Below are 21,171 nucleotides of genomic sequence, written 5' to 3' on the forward strand. Positions count from 1 at the left end.
CCAAAAGGGGGACCAGAATTAAAGTTAAAAAAGGTGAGGGGGTAGGGGAAGCATTAAAAAGTGAAAAAGCGGAAACCTTCAAAGGTCTGAAGAACAGTCACAAAATCAAGGTAAAAGCACACCTATTATTCGCCTCTTAGACAGGCAAGGAAGGGCCGCAGGTCTATTCTAGACCCCCGACATATCATGTGGATCATTATTTCTATTCGGGAGTTTTTCTGTCTTAGCAAAAGTATTACGCGAGCAGAAAATGCAGTCCCTGTCTGCAACAGATATGATATCAGTGAGATTGGACTGTAGTTCCGTGTATCAGTCACGATTCTTTTACAAGCTCTAACAAACTGGATTTTGTTCTGTTACAACGAGAAGATTCCGTTGCTCTAGCGACGCACTAAATTCATTACATCCATTGTGTATGACAACTGAAACTGTATTTTAAATTGATACTGTACGTAGGTACAATATGCAACCGTCACTTTTGAAATTGATACGATCTATTGTACCATTAACTTGTTTCGAGCAATGTAGGCCGATCATCAGTTGAATGTGTTGCAGGGCATTGTATTCTGGACCATTTGTAGCTTTACGTGGTGTCTGGCTAAACATGGTCAAAAAAATACAATGTTTCTGTAACACAGCCATCTGTTAAAGACAGTTCTTCGTCAGCAGCTGTTTGTGCTTCGCAGTTGAAAACTGGTAACAGCGCTGTCAGCTAACTTCTTTAGGGAGTTCCATTATAATCGCAAACTTGACTGGATATCTCACACTAAAAGTATTTTATTTGGAAGACGGCAATACAGTAATGACGAAAATACTTATTGAAGGACTAGAGGTACCGAATCAACAGTTTCTCCAGCTGTGACACTAAAGTTGTCTTCTCCGAAGAGCTCTGGCTAAGTATTGCTTTTGCAGAATTAACACTGATTTCATGGAGAAGTTAGTATTGTTCTCTGTGCGTCATGTAGTTCAAACTCAAGGTCCTACAAAAGCAGATATGAGAGAGTTAAGATAGGTCTTATCACTGTTTTACCAATCTTTGCCCAGGAAATTTTCGGTTGGGTGCAGAGAATCTGACATGGCCCTTTACGGAGATTGTTATTTAAGCTACCTTTGATGGCTATTGTGGCAATTCAGCATATCATCAGAACTGAAGAAATTATCAGTTACCAACATCAGCCCATCGTGGAAAAGCTACAGACTTCGTAGCGCCGTTTTATTACGTACTACCTCCCAATACGTTACTATGACCAGTGAAGTCACAGACACAATGCCCGAGGCATGGTAGTAACGTACAACCCAAAACTTCTCCAAAAACTTGCGCTGCGGTAGCGATAGATGAAAATGTGGATGCAGCTCTGATACAGAAATGCCATTCTCGAAACCATTCAGTGACGTATACAGGTAAATTTCGCTTGTATTTTAACTCGTCAACCTCTGAACGGTTGTAGTGTAAGACACTAGCCATGTCACTAATTTGCTCTGACCAAACGGCAAACACGACTGACATTACTGTAAAAGTGCGACTGTGGCTAAAGACCGTGGACAGTATTACGACGTCCTGCAACAAAACTGAACGTTACCTACGGCAGTTTTACCCACGGCCGCACAGAACTGAGTGTTTCGCCCTACCTTATTCCGCTCGCAGCGTAGTGGGAACACACCAGGAGACAATGGGACGTTTTCTTTCTCTTCCTGCACGAAGCAGCCTTGAACAAAACTGGGACGCAGGTGCGCGCTGTCCCGACAGCTGCATTTCATCTAGTGTAAAACAATTTGTGTATCTTTAGCGCGGCAACTATGATAACGAGTGTCCATGAAAAATATCCTGTTGTGTCTATCAGTTGTTTCAAAATATTTATATTGACCAATTATTTAAATAAAATACAGGAAGTGGCCACAAGAAAGAGAGAACCTCTCTCCGTGGAAAGAGAAAATTTTTTCACAAATACTACAAAACAAACGAAAGCCATATGTGTTACACACACACACACACACACACTATAGGTGGTTCCTGCGCGATGACAGCTGTTTCCAAAAACAATTTTTCAGCAACGGTAAAAAATTATGTACGGGGTTGATACAAATTTCAGGTCACGAAGAAGCAACATTAACTTCATGGATGCACGTGTATCCAATGACGTCAGCATAGCAATGTTCGATGGAAATCTTACTTTTTAAGCTGTTTTGGGGAAATGAATCGTAGCACAACGAATCAATCTTAAGAACAGAGGTGGCACTGCTGGTCAGATTTGTATCATGCCTTGACCTCGAAAAAAACAGACCAATGTTTCTGCTATAATGGACCAAAGGATAAAACCAATATTGATAATGCTTCAAGGTTTCTAGAATGGCCTGTTAAATATTACCTGAACAATAGCTATCGTCGGCCACTACTCAGCAACAGAATCAACTAGCAGTCAGTTTCTGTAAACAGCATGAGAAACGAGCTTTGGTTCTGTTGACTGGAGTTAATATGAACGATCATCATTTCAGACCTGTACGAATGTGTTGCTCCGTACTGTGCACCTCAGGTCCACTGAGCAAATTGCTTCAAGCAAAGTTGAAGCGAGAAACCACGTAAGGCGCTAACTAACAGCCACTTGTATGGTGAAGACAAGCCACTACAGTGCGAACATGGCTTCGTACATACTGATGCAGAATACTTTGTGTCTTCTTGGCTAACAATTATCACCTCAGTTCCTTTCAGTAGCTGTTCATTATTAACTATATATACCCATCTTATTTTCAGCATTCTTCCGTGATACCACATTCGCAAATCTGCTGTTTTAAACTACACGAGGAAACAGGCAAGTTTAATTTAACGTTAGTCTTTATGGCACAACCTGATTAAAAGAAGGTTGCGATGCGATGGTACGATGTCACGGTGTTTGTAGTAAGCCGAGTGGATTTGACTATTCGCGATTTCAGCCTCATTTTTACTCTTATCAGAAAAATCAGTGCAAAGAACCAAAAAGTTTTCACAATCCTGCACCGAAAATTATTTGCTACAGACTGCTCTTCTTGTGCCAACTGTTTATTTTTCACGTTTCACTTCCGTTCATGCCTCCATTCTAGATAAGTACCTTTACATTTATACATTAGGGCCGAGTATGTATCTGACAAAGCTTGTAAAGTTCGACGCAGTGTTCCTTTGGACATGTATGGATATCTGAAGGATCAGACATACCACATTTTAACTCTGTCTACTTTCAGGGACGCGGTTTGAGGCGCCATGTCACGAATTGTGTGGCCGCTCCCGCCGGAAGTTCGAGTACTCCCTACGGCATGTGTGTGTGTGAGTTCGAGTACTCCCTACGGCATGTGTGTGTGTGAGTTCGAGTACTCCCTACGGCATGTGTGTGTGTGTGTGTGTGTGTGTGTGTGTGTGTGTGTGTGTGTGTGTGTGTGTGTGTGTGTGTGGGTGGGTGTGTGTGTGTGTGTGTGTGTGTGTGGGTGGGTGTGTGTGTGTTTTAGCGTTAAGTAGTGTGGTAAGTCTGGGGACCGATGATCTCAGCAGTTTGGTACCTCAGGAATTCACACACATTTGAACATACCACTTTGAGGTTGATTCAAGAGCGTGCAATCCTTGGATCTTGTTCTGCCTAGATAGTAAAATGCATATCGAACAATTTGTTGTCTGTGACTGTGGAAACTGATTGTTAAAGATACTGTCATTCTCCTATTTGGAGAATGAATTACACTTAAGTCACACCTGGGAATGTGATGATGAATCTGGACTGAAAAAACTATAAGACACAGCTTCTTTTTGATAATACATATTAATTCCAGCTGAAAACTGAGGGAGAATTGTGTTGAACAACAAACGTGACAGTCTGAATTCGCTTATAGTCCAACACTATTTCTATAAACACTTGCGCGAAGCATTTCTGTAATTTAGTATGTCCGCTACATAATGACAACGATCGTTGTTTCGAAAAATTTAGGTGCGTACTATCTAATATTTTACAATACAAGGTAGTTACTTCATTAGTAACCAAATGCCTGGACTCACGTGGATCGATACTGTTGAATAAAAATTCAATCTTGTGTTAATTTTGTAAAAAGTGGAACTAGATGTATTGATTTTACCACTTACCTGTTTGCAATAACTAACCTCAGTTCGCAAATCTGCGACGTAATACTAAAGTTCAAAGCGGAAAGCTGAGAAAGCTCCCGCTCAAGGCAGCCTCTTCCAAAATAGTATGTTTAAAAATATACGAAATTTCGCTCGGACACTTGACTAATATGAAAAACGCACCTTTTTCCAAGTGTCTAGTGCGAAAATCAAGTGTGTACACATCCGCTTTCCTACGCCAGCAAAATACTTCTGGACCGAGACACCGATGTGATATGAAGTTGACATTTCTGACGGCGAAGTGTTTAGGGGCAGTAGTCTGTGCGGAGCATAAATCCCACAGGGCCAATTGCGGACCGAAAGGGGAGACGACCTGGTAAATGTCATCCGCAGCGTCTACCCCTCCCCCGGGTGAATGCTCACACACACACACACACACACACACACACACACACACACACACACACAGAGAGAGAGAGAGAGAGAGAATCACAGGCTCACGTCCCGCCGCAGCTGGAGCCAAATGGCTTTTCTATCCCCACTCTCGTCAGCGACGGCGAAATTGCCCTGTCAGCAAACCGGCGCAGTTGTACGGCCTGTCAGGAAATGCCAAATATACCGCTGGAGGAAGAGTCTCCACCACCGGTCACATCCGGTAACTCCCTATGGTCCCTTCTACAAGCCTGTAACTTGCAGTTCTATTGAAACACTCGGAACGATCAAACGGAAATCGTTAGTTCAGGATTACAACGCCCAAAAAATGTTTTTATTGGCAGTTTCTCACACAAAGTAAGAAGGCTGCTTGGAAAATAATTCTGGTTTTCCAATTCTCAAAGTTTCCACTAACAACGAGGGTAAGCTCAGATTTTGCCTAACACACAAGTTGGCCATAGGGAAACTCTCAAATTTACATACTATATGTAAGTGCAGGCTCACTCAAGGAGGACAGATTTCAATTGTTTACTACAAACAAACTATGAAAGAAACACACAGCGCACTAATAGATGCAGGAAGGTTCATAGTTTTATGTTCGTACGTACCATGCACTCAAATTTAGCGCCATGATTTGCTGGGGAAATAACGAAACGTTAGTCCATTAAATTTCCACATATGAATCAACAGGTTCCTATTTATTGAATCGACAGCTGCAACAATTTGCAATACAGCTCTTTAAGAGTATCTGACGTAGGTGGGACAAAGATTATCTTTTATGCGTCCGACTGGAAAAAAGCGCAAGGTGTGACGTCTGGAGACCTGGGAGGCAAGGGTGAAACGTCGATTCGTCCGAAGAAAATGTCTACTGCCATATCCTGGAAAACTGAAATGCAAAACTCGTAACTTCTGTTATGTTAGCCTTGCGCAATTTCAGCAGTAGCTGCAACGTGGAAGCTACAGGAATTGTTATTTCGGAGAGGACATCAACGTTCATGCAGTATACAAATACGTAAACAAGTTATAGATGTGCTACGACGAACTGAAGACGGGTGAAAGCCCGAAATGAGGCTTGGTATGAAAGCTTTACCAGTAATGGGTGTTGCTGTATTTCTTTCATGCAATTTACTAGACAGGCCCGGAGCTCAATCACCACTTTCACGAATACATTACTAGTATTTTAGAATTCTTTAAAACCCGATAAAATTTTCGATACAGTAGACACCAATTAGATCGTCGTCTCCTGTGAACACATTTAACCAAAAACTACTTTAATTTCATCCAGCGATTCACTATTATTTTCCGGAACTAGAGCACTTTCGGCAACTCCGAATCTGTTGAAGTGGTTAACCTCTAAACCGAAACAGTCTCAGAAACCATTCTGGCTTTTAAAAAAAATCAGCACTGTTCTGTTTGCCAGTACTCCCTCCGCAGTACCTTCTCATGGTCAAATCATTTACGCAGCAGAAGCAATGCAGCTCAGTTTGTGGTTTCTCGTTGTCAGGTATGTATTTATCTTATACAACGTACGGGTCTATCCGACCGGGTGTTTAGCACTACGTATGAAATAGTTCAGCCTGTTAGACAGGATGTTTCGTTTTTAATGTAATTTTTTATTACTCATTTTGTTTTGTGGCATGCGTTTATTTGATGTTTTAGAAGACGCCATGCTGGATTACGCTTCAGTGTTGGTTGGTTGACTGGGGAGGGGTGGGGGTGGCGGACCAAATAGCGAGGTCGTCGGTCCACCGGATTAGGGAAGGATGGGAAAGGGAATCACCCGTGCCCTTTCAATGGAACCATCCCAGCGTTTGCGCGACGCAATTTAGGGAAATCACGGAAAACCTAAACCAAGGTGCCCGGACGCGGGTTTGAACCGTTGTCCTCCGGAGTCCAGTGTGCTAACCAATGAGTCACCTCGCTCGGTGCTTCAATGTGTGGTCACAAATCTACAAGAGACATAAGAAATGAGAGATTTTGGTGCAGTGATACGTATTTTGAGAAGAAACTTGCAGAGTGCTTACAGGAGAGCAGCAATAAATCAGAGGTAAAACAAAATGGTTACTCAGATGCGGATTCTGACTTGTGATTACCGACGCGAGAAAAGATGATCATCAGCGAGGAGAGAAGAATGGTAAGAGGCTGATGGTATGTAACAGTAGTGATGGTTATAACTGTGACAATATATTTAAGATGAATAAAAGATAGCTGCTGACAAACGTGGAAAACAAGGCGTGATGCCAGATAATATCGTTGCTTATTAACAAATATTGTGCGTTCCTGTTACTAAAAAATAATACTACAATTATTTACGAAAACCATAGTTAATTTTGAGTAAATAAAACTGAAGTAACTAAGTTCAATGTTTCATACAAAAATAACAAAATTACTATCCTAAACAAACAATTGTTTTTTGAATATGATTCTGAAAAAATATTACGGAAGAAGAATCACGTCTCTCAAACCGGGTGTTCCTAATTATGTACTATCGACCTATGTTTCTGTTTATGGGTGAAACCCGCGGCGAATGTCGTCGGTGGCAATCAACGCAGTACTTTTCCTCGAGCACTGGCAAGTGCCTGTGTAGCAAACGCACTGGGGCGGGTGGGCAGTTATCTGGGACCGCGCAATGCCACGCCACGGCCGCTTTCGCCAGATAGCCGGCAGTGACGCAACAATGTGCAGCTGTGCCTTCCGGGGAAGGCAAACAGCTGGCTGCGGTCACGAGCGGAATTTCTGCCCAAAAGTGGGCGCGCTGCCCCGCCAGACGGCATATCTGCCCGCCTCCCACGGCCTAGATGTTTTCTCTGTTTCACGCGGAATCCTTTGGGAGCAAGGTCTGCTGGACACTTAAGATTAGCTGGTTCCTTTGTTCTGGAACTGCTTCAAGTTAGTACAGAGAGGCATTAACACTAACGACGAGCATACGTCATCTTACGTTGTATCTTCCAGCATTGATTTTTCCATCGAAGAGTGGAATAACTGTACCATCGCACTAAAGATTCGATTCTATTTCCATGACTATGAGAAAAGTGACAACAGAACAAACTATTGGTCAGCAACTCTATATTAAAACAACCATCGAAAGAACAAAACCCAACACAAACTGATAGCTCTTGCACTAATCTATACCTTAATAGTATTCGCACAGCACCGTACAACATCTACAATATGAAATATATAAAAAGAAAATGTAGAATATAAAATAATGCAACCAGTCACGAAAGCAACTTCTTTTTATGGTTCCGTGCCACAGTCTGTAAAAACGGAACCCTTTAGTTTTGTCTGCCGACTAAGAACCCATTTTCTCAGTAACGGGTAGACTTTTCCAAATTCCTGTTACATATTAATGGCTATCGTCCCTTGGAGGTGTAAAAGTTTGAAGTTTCTAGGTCAAAGGAATCAAAAGACACAGCCATTTATTCACTTATTTCGATATTCGAAAACTCCTAACACAATATAGGGTGCTTCTCGTTGACTCAGAATAATGAAATTTAGTAATTAAAGCAAAGTCTCAAAGTGCAACTAAGATTAAAAAAATTAAAACTAGTTACATTGTAATTATATCACATAAAAAATAGCTTCTGATATTTGAACATACATTGCATTCATCATACGTCAAAAGCATAATAGACGAACATTACCACATGAAAACAAATGTAAGTTGTTGTAATGTTTGAAATATTAGATAAAGAATGGTTTATTAAATCTCTCTCCACATAAAAACTAACATCCCCTACTAGCTTCTTTATTACATGTGCAGACTGGTCTGAGGAACTACTGTAGACATCTTTATAAGGTCTTTGAATTGCAATGACTAGTATCTTGCCAATATCTATACCGACAACACACAAAAATCATTGAGATTCTCGATTCCACGACGGATGAACTATCTACACAGTAATTAACCTTCCTATCCCAAGGCAGTGTCGTGTTCGGACACATCACGTTTGTTTTCGTTTACACGGGAAACGGGGCTAGTGTGTGTGATGTATGTAAACCAAATGAATCTGATTTATAAGAGGAAAACGGTTTTTTAATGTATCATACGACACGGTGTCTTTAATTTATTACGCGTCTCGTCACCAGGCGACATATCAGTTTAGTTGCATTGCTCTGGCAAACCAAAGACATCCAAACAGTTATAGTACTGTGTATCTTCGCTGTGTTTTTTCACAGAGAATACTACATTTCTGCATTAAACATTCACTGCGTATCTTATTTATAATTTTAAGTCACGGAACCAGCCTACTAAACGCGTTTGTCAAATGTAAAATCTGTGTTTAAAATAGTACCCACTGCATCGATGTAATTTCAGAAATGATTTCAGATTTTCGTTACTTTTAAACTAATGCTCACCCAATCTATACTGCGTCGAAGTCACTGATCAGTTTCTTTCGAAATGGAAATCGGCTCTAGAATTGAAATATACGTCACCACGTAATGCCTAATGTATTTACAAAACAGTTTATTGTCTGCGGAAAGTAATTTTATAACTGTGGAATGTACATGTATCATTTCAGTACCACCGCAATGAGCCCACAGAAGTTATCTGAAACATATACGATAACTACATATTTTCTTGTGATAATCATGCCCATGTTGTAACATCGGACACATTCTGTAGCACTGTTTTGTACTGTTAGTCGTCTTTTGGTGCACAAACTGGCGGGCGCGCCTGTGTGTGTGTGTGTGTGTGTGTGTGTGTGTGTGTGAGAGAGAGAGAGAGAGAGAGAGAGAGAGAGAGAGAGAGAGAGAGAGAGAGAGAGAGGGGGGGGGGGGGGGGGGCGGGGGTTGGCTCCTTTTTGCCGTCTGAAGTTTGAATACACGTCAGGAGCGCCATCAGAGTAATGTGATCAGTATGGCGGCAACGTCGAGTACATCACCCACGTTTCGTGATGTCTCCTATGCTATCGTATGTCAAAGGAAGAAGAACGCTGGTCCCCGAGGAGGGCTGTAGTTTCCCGAGCTTGCCAGATGGACAACGCATGTCTCACCTTAGATGATTTTGTCATGTAACAACTGAACAATCCGTTCGCTCACAAATTCTCGCACAAAACTGAGTCGCGCGTACAAATGAGAAAGCTAACTTTTAACACGAACAATAACGATCTCATCACTACTGAAGTTCACTGGGAAATTGTCTTTTGTCCGATTCTGAATGCTTTCCAACCAGGATAAATTACCATGTTCGACCGATCGAAACCTTCTCTAACCTATCGGAAAATATGAGATTTCATTCGTGATTTTCGATAAACCAATAAGGTACTCTTCCGGACTACACGTTAAACAAAACGGGTATTAATAAAATTGATGTCACAAGCAAGCAAATGATTAAAACTTATTATTGAACTCAACCATGTCAGCTCCACACTGTCATTAGCTGAGAAAGAGTGTTATCAATGGAAGATTCATGTCCACGGCTATCTCGTATTAAACTCCCGAGGGCACTGATCACCTGATTGAAGAAGGGTTCCAGCTCTACTATTAACATTTCTGGTTTTTACAACTCACTGCGTGAAGTGCGGCTGACGCCGTATTGCTGCACTAGCAGAAATTTTTTTAACGATATGTTGTTCTAATCCATACCATCACTTGAACTGAATTAAACTGTCCAACATTACATTAAAAAACTACAGGACCTTTTTGCACCACGTCTAAAATTTGGGGCATTGGAGTTCCGGAAAAAAAAATAAGGCTGCACAAGAAACGTGAGGATTACTGTAAAATCCTCCAATCCTAGTATCTCTCAGGTGAGCAATAATACTTGCGTCGTCGACATACCTACATGAATAGTTTCTAAATATTTCAGTTTGATCTTGATACACAGGCTTTGGCGAAAGATTTAAGTGTCGTCTAACTGTAGATTCAATACAGAGTGTTTATATTTATACTTCCGCTACTTTTGAGGCGGCACCCATGAAAAACGAGCATCGTGAAACTTTGAGGAAACATTTATGAGGCTTCACATTATCTGACTACTGCGGCTTTCGCTGTTTTAAGATGTGAAGATAATGGGCTCAGTCCAGCAATAAAAAAATTGAAATGAGCATTACTAAACATTACGTGAAAATATGAAAAAAGTTATTTTGTTCAGTGAATTTGTTCAAACGTATTAAGTGAAATTTAAAAATTAAGGTGGCGCCTGCATGCACAGGGAAATAATTTTAGTCATGACTAATTTTGGAACATAATCTAAATACCTAGGCCCTGCAGTAGAGAATTTTGACATACATTATTTGGATAAGAAGGGGAAACTTTCAGTTCCCATAAATACCCTGTACACTTAATTCATCTTTCCCCGAACTCAACAAAGGTTGGACGCTCAGACCACACCGCTACGCTGGCTAACTGAGTGACGAAGATTTCCGTGGCACAGTGAACCCCAGCGGGACTGGAACGGACAGTCGAACGGGGCAGCACGTGTCTGGAAAACCGGTTGCGAGGCTGCATTGGGCCGCGCCGTTAGCTACAAGCGACGCCTGCCGACCGCGGCCTGGTGCGTTATACTGCGGAGGTACCCGCTTCATGACCGACTCACATCAGACTTAACTGTGCTTTTATTCGCCATCGTACTAACGAGGTTATTTTCGCTGTGGTTTTGATGAGCTGCGGCCTGTTTTACAAACCTCTCCTAAACTACAGCTTACCACCTGTGAGCTTTACAGTTAAGCAGTAAAATGGAGGTACTTCTTGCTCTTGGTGCTAATGACATAGTGAAATTGAACGCTCCGTCCTTCAGACTAAGGAGTGAACTTCGTTTCTGCTGGAAGTAACGAACGGCAAAATGGAACTGATCACAATAAAACTGCAGTACTTCCAAAGCTGTGTGACCCTTAAGTTAAGAAGAAATAGTTCAGGGCTTTGCATCTCGTCAAGATAATGAAAATCTGAGCAATTACTCTACAAAAAAGTGGGATTACGAGGTTTTCTATAACGAGCCACTCCACATCTAATTCTGTAGAAACCTACTGTATATCCGACGATTACTGGAACCGATAATCTAATATCCCGTTATTTAATGTATCTTTACTCTTTATACAACGTTTCCCGCTTTAAATTCAGATTTATCAGAAGGTCCCTTTTCTATTCCTGGTAAATGACAGGATAAAGAGGACCGAATTCCTGTCTCGTTTCAGCCGGCCACGCATTAACAGAATGCTCTAACAACGCAACAGACTACTTCTGTACCAATAAATTTAACGGCACTGCACTCGAAAAAAAACTGGTACACGTGCCTAATATCGTGTAGGGACCCCACGAGTACGCAAAAGTGCCGCAACACGACGTGGCATGGATTCAATGTCTGTAGAACTGGAGAGAACTGACACCATGAATCCTGCAGGGCTGCCCATAAATCCGTAAGAGTACAAGGAGATGGAAGTCTCTTATGAACGGCACATTGCAAGGCATCCCAGATATGCTCAGTAAACTCAGACGATTGTTCCGAGAAGCACCAAGTAGCAATTCTGGACGTATGGGGTGTCGTGTTCTGCTGGAATTGTCTGTCTGAATTCAAAATGGACACGAATGGATACAGGTGATCAGACAGGATGCTTACGTACATATCACCTGTCAGAGTATTATCTACACGTATCAGGGGGTCCCACATCACTCCAGCTGCACTCGTCCCACACCATTACAGATCCTCCATCAGCTTGAACGGTCCCCTGCCGACATGCAGAGTCCATGAATTCATGAGGCTGCCTCCATACCCGTACACGTCCATCCGTTTGATACAATTTGAAGAGAGACTCGTCCGACCAGGCGACATATTTCCAGCCATCAATAGTCCAATGTGTTGGCTGGTCCAAGGAAGATGTAAAGCTTTGTGTCGTGCAGTCATGAACGGCACACGAGTGGGCCTTCGGCTCCGAAATCCCATTTTGATGATGTTTCGTTGAATGGTTCGCACGCTGACACTCGCTGATGGCCCAGCATTGAAATCTGCTGGAGTTTGCGGAAGGGTTGCGCTTCTGTCACGTTGAACAATTCTCTTTGGTCGTCGTTGGTCTCTTTCTTGCAGTATCTTTTTCGGTCACAGCGATGTTGGAGATTTGAAGTTTTACCGGATTCATGATATTCACAGTACACTTGTGAAATTGTCTGACGGGAAAATCCTCACTTCATTCCTACCTCTGAGATGCTGTGTCCCACAGGTCGTACGCCGATTATAGCACCACGTTCAAACTAATGTGAGCCTTGATAGCCTGCCATTGTAGTAGCAGTAATGGACTTTAACAACTGCGCCAGACACTTGTTGCCTTATATACGCGTTGCCGACCGCAGCGCCGCATTCCGCCTGTTTACCTATATCTATTTGAATACGCATGTCTATACCACTTTCTTTGGCGATTCAGTGTACATCCGTAAACGAACAACGCTTAGACCATCATGAATTGTATCCGTCTGTAAGCTACGTTGGTTGTCAGCATAAAAGAGCAGCGTCTTTCGCATGATGCCCATATTAACTGCAATCCCAACGGCGTTTAAACGACGAGACATTTCGCTCCAGAAGTTACATTCGTTGAAGTTAAATCCTGTGCCTTGAGAGGTCGACTGGCAGGTGTTGGTCTGCAGTGTCATCGTGCCAACTGAACCCCAAACTTCTCACGGGTATACCTCCCACGTGCCCGAAACTTATTTGTCTCATTACCTTACGTGGAAGAAAACGTCTTTACATTAGGGGTCAACCTTAGTGAATCTACTGCACCGCGTTCAGGGTATAGATCCAGTGAACTGTTTGGACATTCTGGTTAATACTTTTTGTAACCGTAAACCAGGAGGTTCATGATTGAGTTTCTTATGCTTTCCTATCGAGTTACTCGCTGGCATTTGTCCAACGTGCTTGTATGTCCCTATACGTTACTGTACATAGGAAATACCAATAATGTTTGGATTGTCCATACATCACATTTATGGTATGGGTATCTGACGAATTAGGTTATCGGCCTGGCAAAACAAAAATACATTTCCGAGGGTACTGTAAATACCACATGGTAACACGTGGCACGGAAACTAAATCTTTACGACACCAGCTGCTTTTAAAAACTTTCACACTAGCAGCAGAAGCTGCTACAAATGCTGTAAGTTTGCAGCTGTTTTCTGTAGTACTGTGTCACATGGGGTTAATTCTGCCTTTCTGGTTTGGTTGCATCGAAGCCTAGTGATGGAACTACAACTTTCTGGCTCATTTTACGTTGTTTATCCTGGTAACTGGACAGAAACGAGCAAAAAAACCACAACTGCACTTATAAGCTAAGCAGGTGTAATGTTTCCCACGAGCAAAAATCTATCGTAATGAAGAAGTAATTTGGAAGTAACGTCATTCTTTCTATGGAGAAGAGCGGCTGACATGTGACATGCTTATTTTACACACACGCACATATGATGATTATCCAGAACCTGAATATGGCGAATGTAAGTCCGAAACCATCTATTATCATATTATGTGATGGCTGAAATAAATAATGTACTAAGCATTTCTCCATATAGTAAAGATGGTACAAAGAACCGAAATTGACCGGGAGATGGATAGAACCAGTATTTATAAAAATCGCGATAAACTCAAAAACCTCCACTGCTGTTCAATCGAGAACGATCTAGTGGTGGAAAGTGGAAAACGTTCAGTCCTGTATTTATGAGTATCAGAAACAGTTCTAAAAATTACTCTCCTGAACGTTGTGTAGTGCTGAGTTCAAAGCCAACTTTAGATTTTCAATAGTTTCACCAGGTCGTTGGAAAAGTCCTTTGGAAAAGACGCAAGCTATTTTCTCTCCCAGTCTGTCATATTTCTGCTTGGGTCCCGTGTCGGGAAATTAACTACGGTGCAGGAGACCGGCTTGTGCAACATCATTGATAAAATCTTTGCGGCAGATATGACCATCGTCAATACAAGCACATGCTAAAGACCTGATTTTGCAACTACAGAATGATTGTGTTTCCCATAGCGACAAGTTATCTGGTCTGGAAAGGGTCTTTGGGATTTCGTGACAACGCTAGCTACACCGCAAAAAGAGATAATCAAGTTATCTTTTAGGAGTCAGCAACAGAAAACTTCGCTCGAATAAAAGATCGACTACTGCTAATCCTGACAATGTAACAATACCCATTAATCGCGTCGTGTATGCGTCATGTCAATATCTGAAAGGGCCTACATCTGTCATTCTGTTGTGCATGAGCGGAGCATCTGTCAGCAGTTCCTGGGTGAAATTATATTGGGATTACTGAATTCCAAATTCTCTTCCTTCAAACGGGGTCATGTTTAACCACTTCAGGTACTTACTCGCCATGGCACATGGCATTATGCATCAAAAAATTATCAGTTCGAAGACCAATCTTAATGTAATCGTTAGTGTTGGTCGAGTTGCAAGTAATTTTATTTGAATCATTCCATGTAGGCTTTCAATGCCGGCGTCTTCATCAGTAAACACTTCCGGGCTAAATTGCCGTGGTCGATCTGTAGAACTACTACTCCCTGACGTTTCGTTCTCAACTACGGAGAAACTCTTCCGAAGCGAGTCGACTCACCTCTGAAGATGTTCTCCGTAGTTGAGAACGAAACGTCAGGGAGAAGTAGGTCTACAGATCGACCACGGCAATTTAGCCCGGAAGTGTTTACTGATAATTTTATTTGTTTGTACATTTTGTCGATTTGAACTAAATAATGCAATTTACATTGCACGAGGTGTGTTCAACCTAAATTTACTGAGACGTCTTCAGTGGCCTAAAATACAGTGGTAACGAGGTATACTGGAAATCAGATGGATGGGTTTAACAACTGCTGGTGAGGTACTGGATGCAATCGCGGAGGAAAGAAGGTACAACTTGACTAGAAGAAGGGACCAGTTGATAGGACATATCCTGAGGATCAAGGCGTCGAGAATTTCGTACGAGAGAATAATGGATGGTAAAATTGTAGAGAGATACGAAAGCGTGAATACAGTAAGCATGTTCAAGTAGATGGTATGTAACAACAGTTATGCAGACATAAATACACTTTTACAGGAGAGACTATTGTCAGATCTGCACCGACAGTCTTCTACATCCATGTCTATATTCTGCGAGTCATCTTACACTACGGAAGGTACTAGTCGTGAATGGTTCGCAGCAAGAACGATTACTGGTAAGCCTCGGTGTGAGCTCTAATATCTCTAATTTTACGTTCATGGTTTTTTAATCATATACGTAAGTGAAAGAGACACATTTACTCTCTAAGGAATGTACACTTTCAGAATTTGAACATTAACCCTCATAGTGGTGCAGAAAGCCTCTGTTGCAGCGTCTGCCACTGTAGTGGGCTAAGTATCTCCCTGACACTCGCGTTTACTAAATGAACTTTTAACTAAACGTGCTGCGCTTCTTTGGACCGTCTCTACTGTCCACATATCAGTCGTATCTCTTCTTCCGACCTTCTCTACTTCTTTTATCATTCCTATTTTGTTCGAGTCCCAGTCGCAACCTCCCTGTAGTGAGCGAACCAGGGTTTGTACACTAGCTCTTACGTGGGCAGACCACACTTCCTGACGGTTCTTTCCAATGAATCTGTCTGGCATCTAACTTACCTGCGATTAGTTTTACGTATTTATTCCACTTTAAATTGCTCTTCCAGCATTCCCTACAATTTCCTAGCAATTCGACCTCCCTATTCAGAACAGCGTCGTCCCCAAAAATGCCTCATGAAACATCCAAAGTTATCCACTAAGTCATTCATATATACGATGTGGAAGTATTCGTCCTGTAACACACCCCTTGCAGCACGCCCGATGTCACTTTCATGTTTGAAGATTTCTGTCCACTGAGAAGACAACAATGTGCCATTTTACTTTTAAGCTACAAACACTGTGCAATGAAGTTCCAGGACTGGAAGTGTTAGTAGCTTGTGTGTGCAACTGCGCGCTATAAAAATTGAAAATCTGGTTTTAATTGAAAATGCTTGTATACATATCAAATTAATATGAAACGCGTTTGAAAAAACAATTTACTGCATTGTACAGTGACATAACTCAATAACCATTATTACAGCATCAGTTAATATTCAATATAAGAGCGCAATATCGGGGCCAGATGTGTTTTAACCACACTGTACAAAGAAGCTTTTGGACGTGAATTCTCAGCATTAATTATTGTGTTTCTCAAGCTTTTCCTGACTGAAGTCAGCGGTTCGTGAACATACAAAAATGTTCATCTATTCCTGCGAGATAGCGGAAAACTACCTTCTAGTCTGAAAAAAATAATAAACATCAAAAGTACTTACTTCAGACATGTGTGCAACTTAGTAGCTTTGGCGATAAGGTCCTCCCACAGTGGTGCTCCATTCTGAAAGAACAAATCATGTAAAGCAATTATTCAAATGTAATATTGTGATAAAATGTGTGTATAAGTTTTTACTTTTGCAGTGGATGCCCCGCGATTATCTCCCACATTAAGGATATCAAATGCAACGTAACGCCAATTTCCAAATCTAATTTACAGTATTGCAAGCATACAGTTACCTATTCCAGATCAATATTCACAACGTCATAAGCCTAAAATGGAAACTAAAGAAATGACGTAAATCTGATAAACATTACAACAGGAATAGAGACCTGACCTGTAATACAACACAGTGATTGAAATAATTTTGGATGCAATAGGTTGTTAAAATGAGTCTTCCAATAGACTCAACGGTGCCCTTTTATTCTCCTAATACAAGAACCAGCATTACGTTTCCCCCGTACTGTAGGACAGACGAGTCAAGAGCTGTGACGCCCTCACACAATCACTGTTAGTAACTGAGAACAGTGGAGAGGGGATCGAAAAAGTCTATGTAAGGCATGCACACGTGAAGTTAGAGCAAAGGACCGAAGTGCGCGTGTAAAGGTTCTCCCAGAACAAGAATAGGTAGGTGAAGTACCATGTCCCGTCTACCCCTTCCACTATAAGGGTGTTGCCAGCCACGGGAATATTAGTGGTAAGTACTATAGTTTTGAACCATGATTATGATTTTACACGGAATCTTCCAATAAGTTATTACCTTGCGTACTCTTGTCACTACAGCAATTTTAGAGCAAAAGTTTATGTTAGACATATTTATAGCTACTACCGTCAGGGTACGGGAAATACTTGCATATAATGGTCAGGGACGTCCAAAATAAGTTACGTCTGCACGATGTTGAAGCCAACATAAACAGAGCGTTCAGTTGAGGGCTGGAGGGACTCGGCCGTGACCTGCTGTTTTCATCACATACGATAAATACCATGGCAGTGGGTTAGGTGGGGATTTCAACTCGTCCCGAATGGCAATACAATATTCTTTAAGCAACGTCTCATCTACTCAAAGCGGCGTGACAAATACTTGCGGTTCCACATTTCGTTGAAATAAAATCTTTCATATCTACAATAATCAATATCTTACAATAATTTTGTCGTCTTCTTTCATTGTCTCGCTAAATCTAAGAAATTTGTCATGCAAATAGAATATTACTCTTCAATCAACTGCACATGTTTAAGGCTTATTTTCGCTGAAAGAGTAAGTACGAAAAAGGAGAATAAAGCATTCCTACCAAACGTTTTTCCAAGGGCGACCTCCAACTAACGTAAATGCTCATCAAGACTAACTACGAAGTTATCTACAGTTCAACGTGGTACTTACAGCGTAACATGTAGAAATCTTTAGAAGGCTGACTTTTGAGTTTGTCCACATACTCACAAGCACAAAGACACACTAAGCAATTGAAAACATTCCTAAACACATGATAACGCAGTTGCATACATTGCTTAAGTCCAACGGCTCTAAACCCCTTACTCCTGGAGGCAACCTATCGCACAGAACCCGAAATTTCACATTTTTAGGCGCCACCTCTCCACTATAGTGAGTATTTAGCAGCTTTCTGATTACAACCAGTGTTGCGACCACCCCTCCTCAGAACCTTTCTATCCATTCTGTCTATTTTTTAGCTTACGGAAAGGATCTATTTGATGGCCCTCAGTTTATTGCGTTATTTGTGAACCCAACCTACGAAAGCGTTTTGCACCTCTGTGCAAACAGTCAACAGCAGTTACAATAATTGATAACGAACCAGCACAGATTCCTCTAGCTGCTGCTTAGTGACGTAACAAAGCAACTCACCCTGAATTGGGGACGGTCCCGTTAAGATTTTTCGCAGTATTGCTTTCGAGTTGCAGGAAATACTTCCGTATATCCGAAGATGAACCTTTTATGTCGTCGTTGCTAAGTCGACAATTATACCCTGAAGGAGTCGCCCACGAAGATATGCAAATATTTTAATACGTAAATCTACAAGCAAAACTAAAGAAAAAAAGGTTCATTTAAACATAGGTCTGCAAATGTTTAGTTACGGAGTTACAGGTAACAGATTTTGCCTGAAATTTAGCAACTTCGCTAATATGGAGCCAACGCAAAACTGTACGAGGTTAAAATAAAGCATTTCCATTTTATTTTGTTGTTGTTGATCTGGTGAACCTAATAAAACATGTCCCAGACGTGCATCTGCAGTAGTTTTCCAGAACATCCAAGGAAGCAAGGATGTAATTTCGTAACATTTTTAATTTAGTAACAACTGGGCCAATTTCTTTTTTAAATTCCAGTCGACTGCACAAAGTTTTTAACAGAAGTTTTAGGGAATTTAATTTTGGAAAAATGATGGCAATATAGTTATCTGAAACTGTATGTGTCAGTCTGCTTTCATCAATATCATAGCACAAGTGAATTCATATTAAACCGGAAAAAGCAAAGCTCAGTGTTAACGAAATTTTACAGTGTACATACAATTTCATAATACATTCACAATAAATGTTCAAAAATGTCTCCACCGAGTTCAATGCATTTAGCTGCACGTGCATCAACACATTTTGTTGCTAGTTTCAGTTTCACAGGGTTGTTCTTAATTTCGTCTATTGTATTCATAATGCGAGCAAAGTATTGACTTTGTCGTCATAAACTATGTCTTTCAGCAATCTGGGATAGGTATTATTAGATTCGACAGATCAATCACAAAATAAATGGAAACCGTGCTTTACTTTAACCTCTTACAGTTTTGCGATGGCTTCATATAGGTGAAGTTGCTAAATTTCAGGCAAATATCTTACTAGCCGTAACTCCGTAACTAAACATTTGCGGACCTATGTTTATATGAACTACTACTTTAGTTTTACTTGTAGGATACGTATTAAAGTATTTGTATATCTTCATGAATCAACCTGTAGAGTGACTAATTGACGGGTTGTGACCTTTTCAAAGGAACCGCAATAATATTTGTGTTGATGGATTGTGCAGAAAGCGGGAGAGCGGGAGATAAAAAAATGGGGTTGGGAAGGCGGGCACGTGCAGATTTAAGGGGCGAAATCAGCAAAACAGTTTACATTTCTACATATATCAATTTACGAAGCAGCATCAAAACTACATCTCGAAAGTGGCAAGTAGTCTAAAAATGGTCCAATTGGCTCTGAGCGCTATGGGACTAAACTCCTGAGGTCATCAGTCCCCTCGAACTTCGAACCACTTAAAATTAACTAACCCAAGGACATCATACACATCCATGCCCGAGGCAGGATTCGAGCCTGAGCCCGTAGCGGTCGCGCGGTTCCAGACTGAAGCGCCTAGAACCGCTCGGCCACAACGGTTGGCTGGCAAGTAGTCTAGAAATGACAAACTTTCTGTAACAAGATAAGTTTCCATTGCCTGCCCACGTCGATGGACTTGCGGTCTGACTGCAGAAAACATTCCAACCAGGAAAAGCCGCACACTAACAGGCATACAAAGAGGACGACCCTCTACAAAGATGAAATGTTAACAGACTGTCTTTCCAAACGTAGACGGAAACGACAAAGAAACAGACTTCAGTCATTTGCACCATCGTACACCGTCTTTTACGGACAATTAGGCACATTTTTTATTCGAAAAATTTCCTCCATAATTTAGGTGCGTCTTATACTCTGAATTAACAAAAATGTCCAGTGTTTGATTTAAAATTCCCGTCAGTCTTAAAAATGACCGTATACTGGATGCCGCGGGAAACCTCTCTGGCAACATTGGATTCAAATTCACAACCTTGCTAACACCGTTTTGCAAAAACAGACATAATATCTTATGGGACAACAGCAATCAGTGAAATTATAATGTTACTTAAAAACAGTCTTGATTGCAAATATTTTTATTCATTGCTAACACCGTCTCCCTATCGCCCCGGCATCACAAAGCGAGAACACTGTCTAGCCTATGACGCGTCATTTGGGTCTACGGTTCCGGTGAACGAAAATAATGTGTGTTATTTGTAACAGCACAATACTTTTGTTAGTGGCTGGAAAAATATAAAAGGTATTCATACGTTGCGGGCTATAAACTAGAAGTAACTGCATATGCAGATAAACATGGAAACAGAAGTTGAGCGGCATTTCGGCCCTCCACCAACAGAAAAAGACATTCGCGGTTCGTGGGCTGATAAGGAATAGAAAAAAAGACTAGATGTGCAAATAGATGAATGTAAAATGGCCGAAACTAGAAGATGACATATTGAAATCTATTTGTGGACACCGTCAAAATGGCACTGGAATTAATGAAAAAATGACTCAAATACACAAGCGGAAGCTAGCGCTACAATGAAACTTAACAGACTTTAAGGGTGGAGTTAGTGGGTGCTACATGTTTATGAAGCTTCATGGAC

At 41.3% G+C, this 21,171-nt stretch overlaps 1 protein-coding gene across 4 annotated transcripts in view; it reads right to left on the reverse strand.

The window, feature by feature from the left end:
- Positions 1 to 21,171, reverse strand: part of LOC126271991 (protein MTSS 2) — a 310,108-nt gene that overhangs the window by 271,567 nt on the left and 17,370 nt on the right. For all 4 annotated transcript variants that reach the window (XM_049974469.1, XM_049974470.1, XM_049974472.1 and 1 more), the window contains exon 2: positions 16,764 to 16,825. In XM_049974469.1, the coding sequence (XP_049830426.1) occupies positions 16,764 to 16,825 (62 nt within the window). The remainder of the gene's footprint in view (positions 1 to 16,763; positions 16,826 to 21,171) is intronic.

The sequence above is a fragment of the Schistocerca gregaria genome, chromosome 5 (assembly GCF_023897955.1).
Source record: "Schistocerca gregaria isolate iqSchGreg1 chromosome 5, iqSchGreg1.2, whole genome shotgun sequence".
Lineage (NCBI taxonomy): Eukaryota > Metazoa > Arthropoda > Insecta > Orthoptera > Acrididae > Schistocerca > Schistocerca gregaria.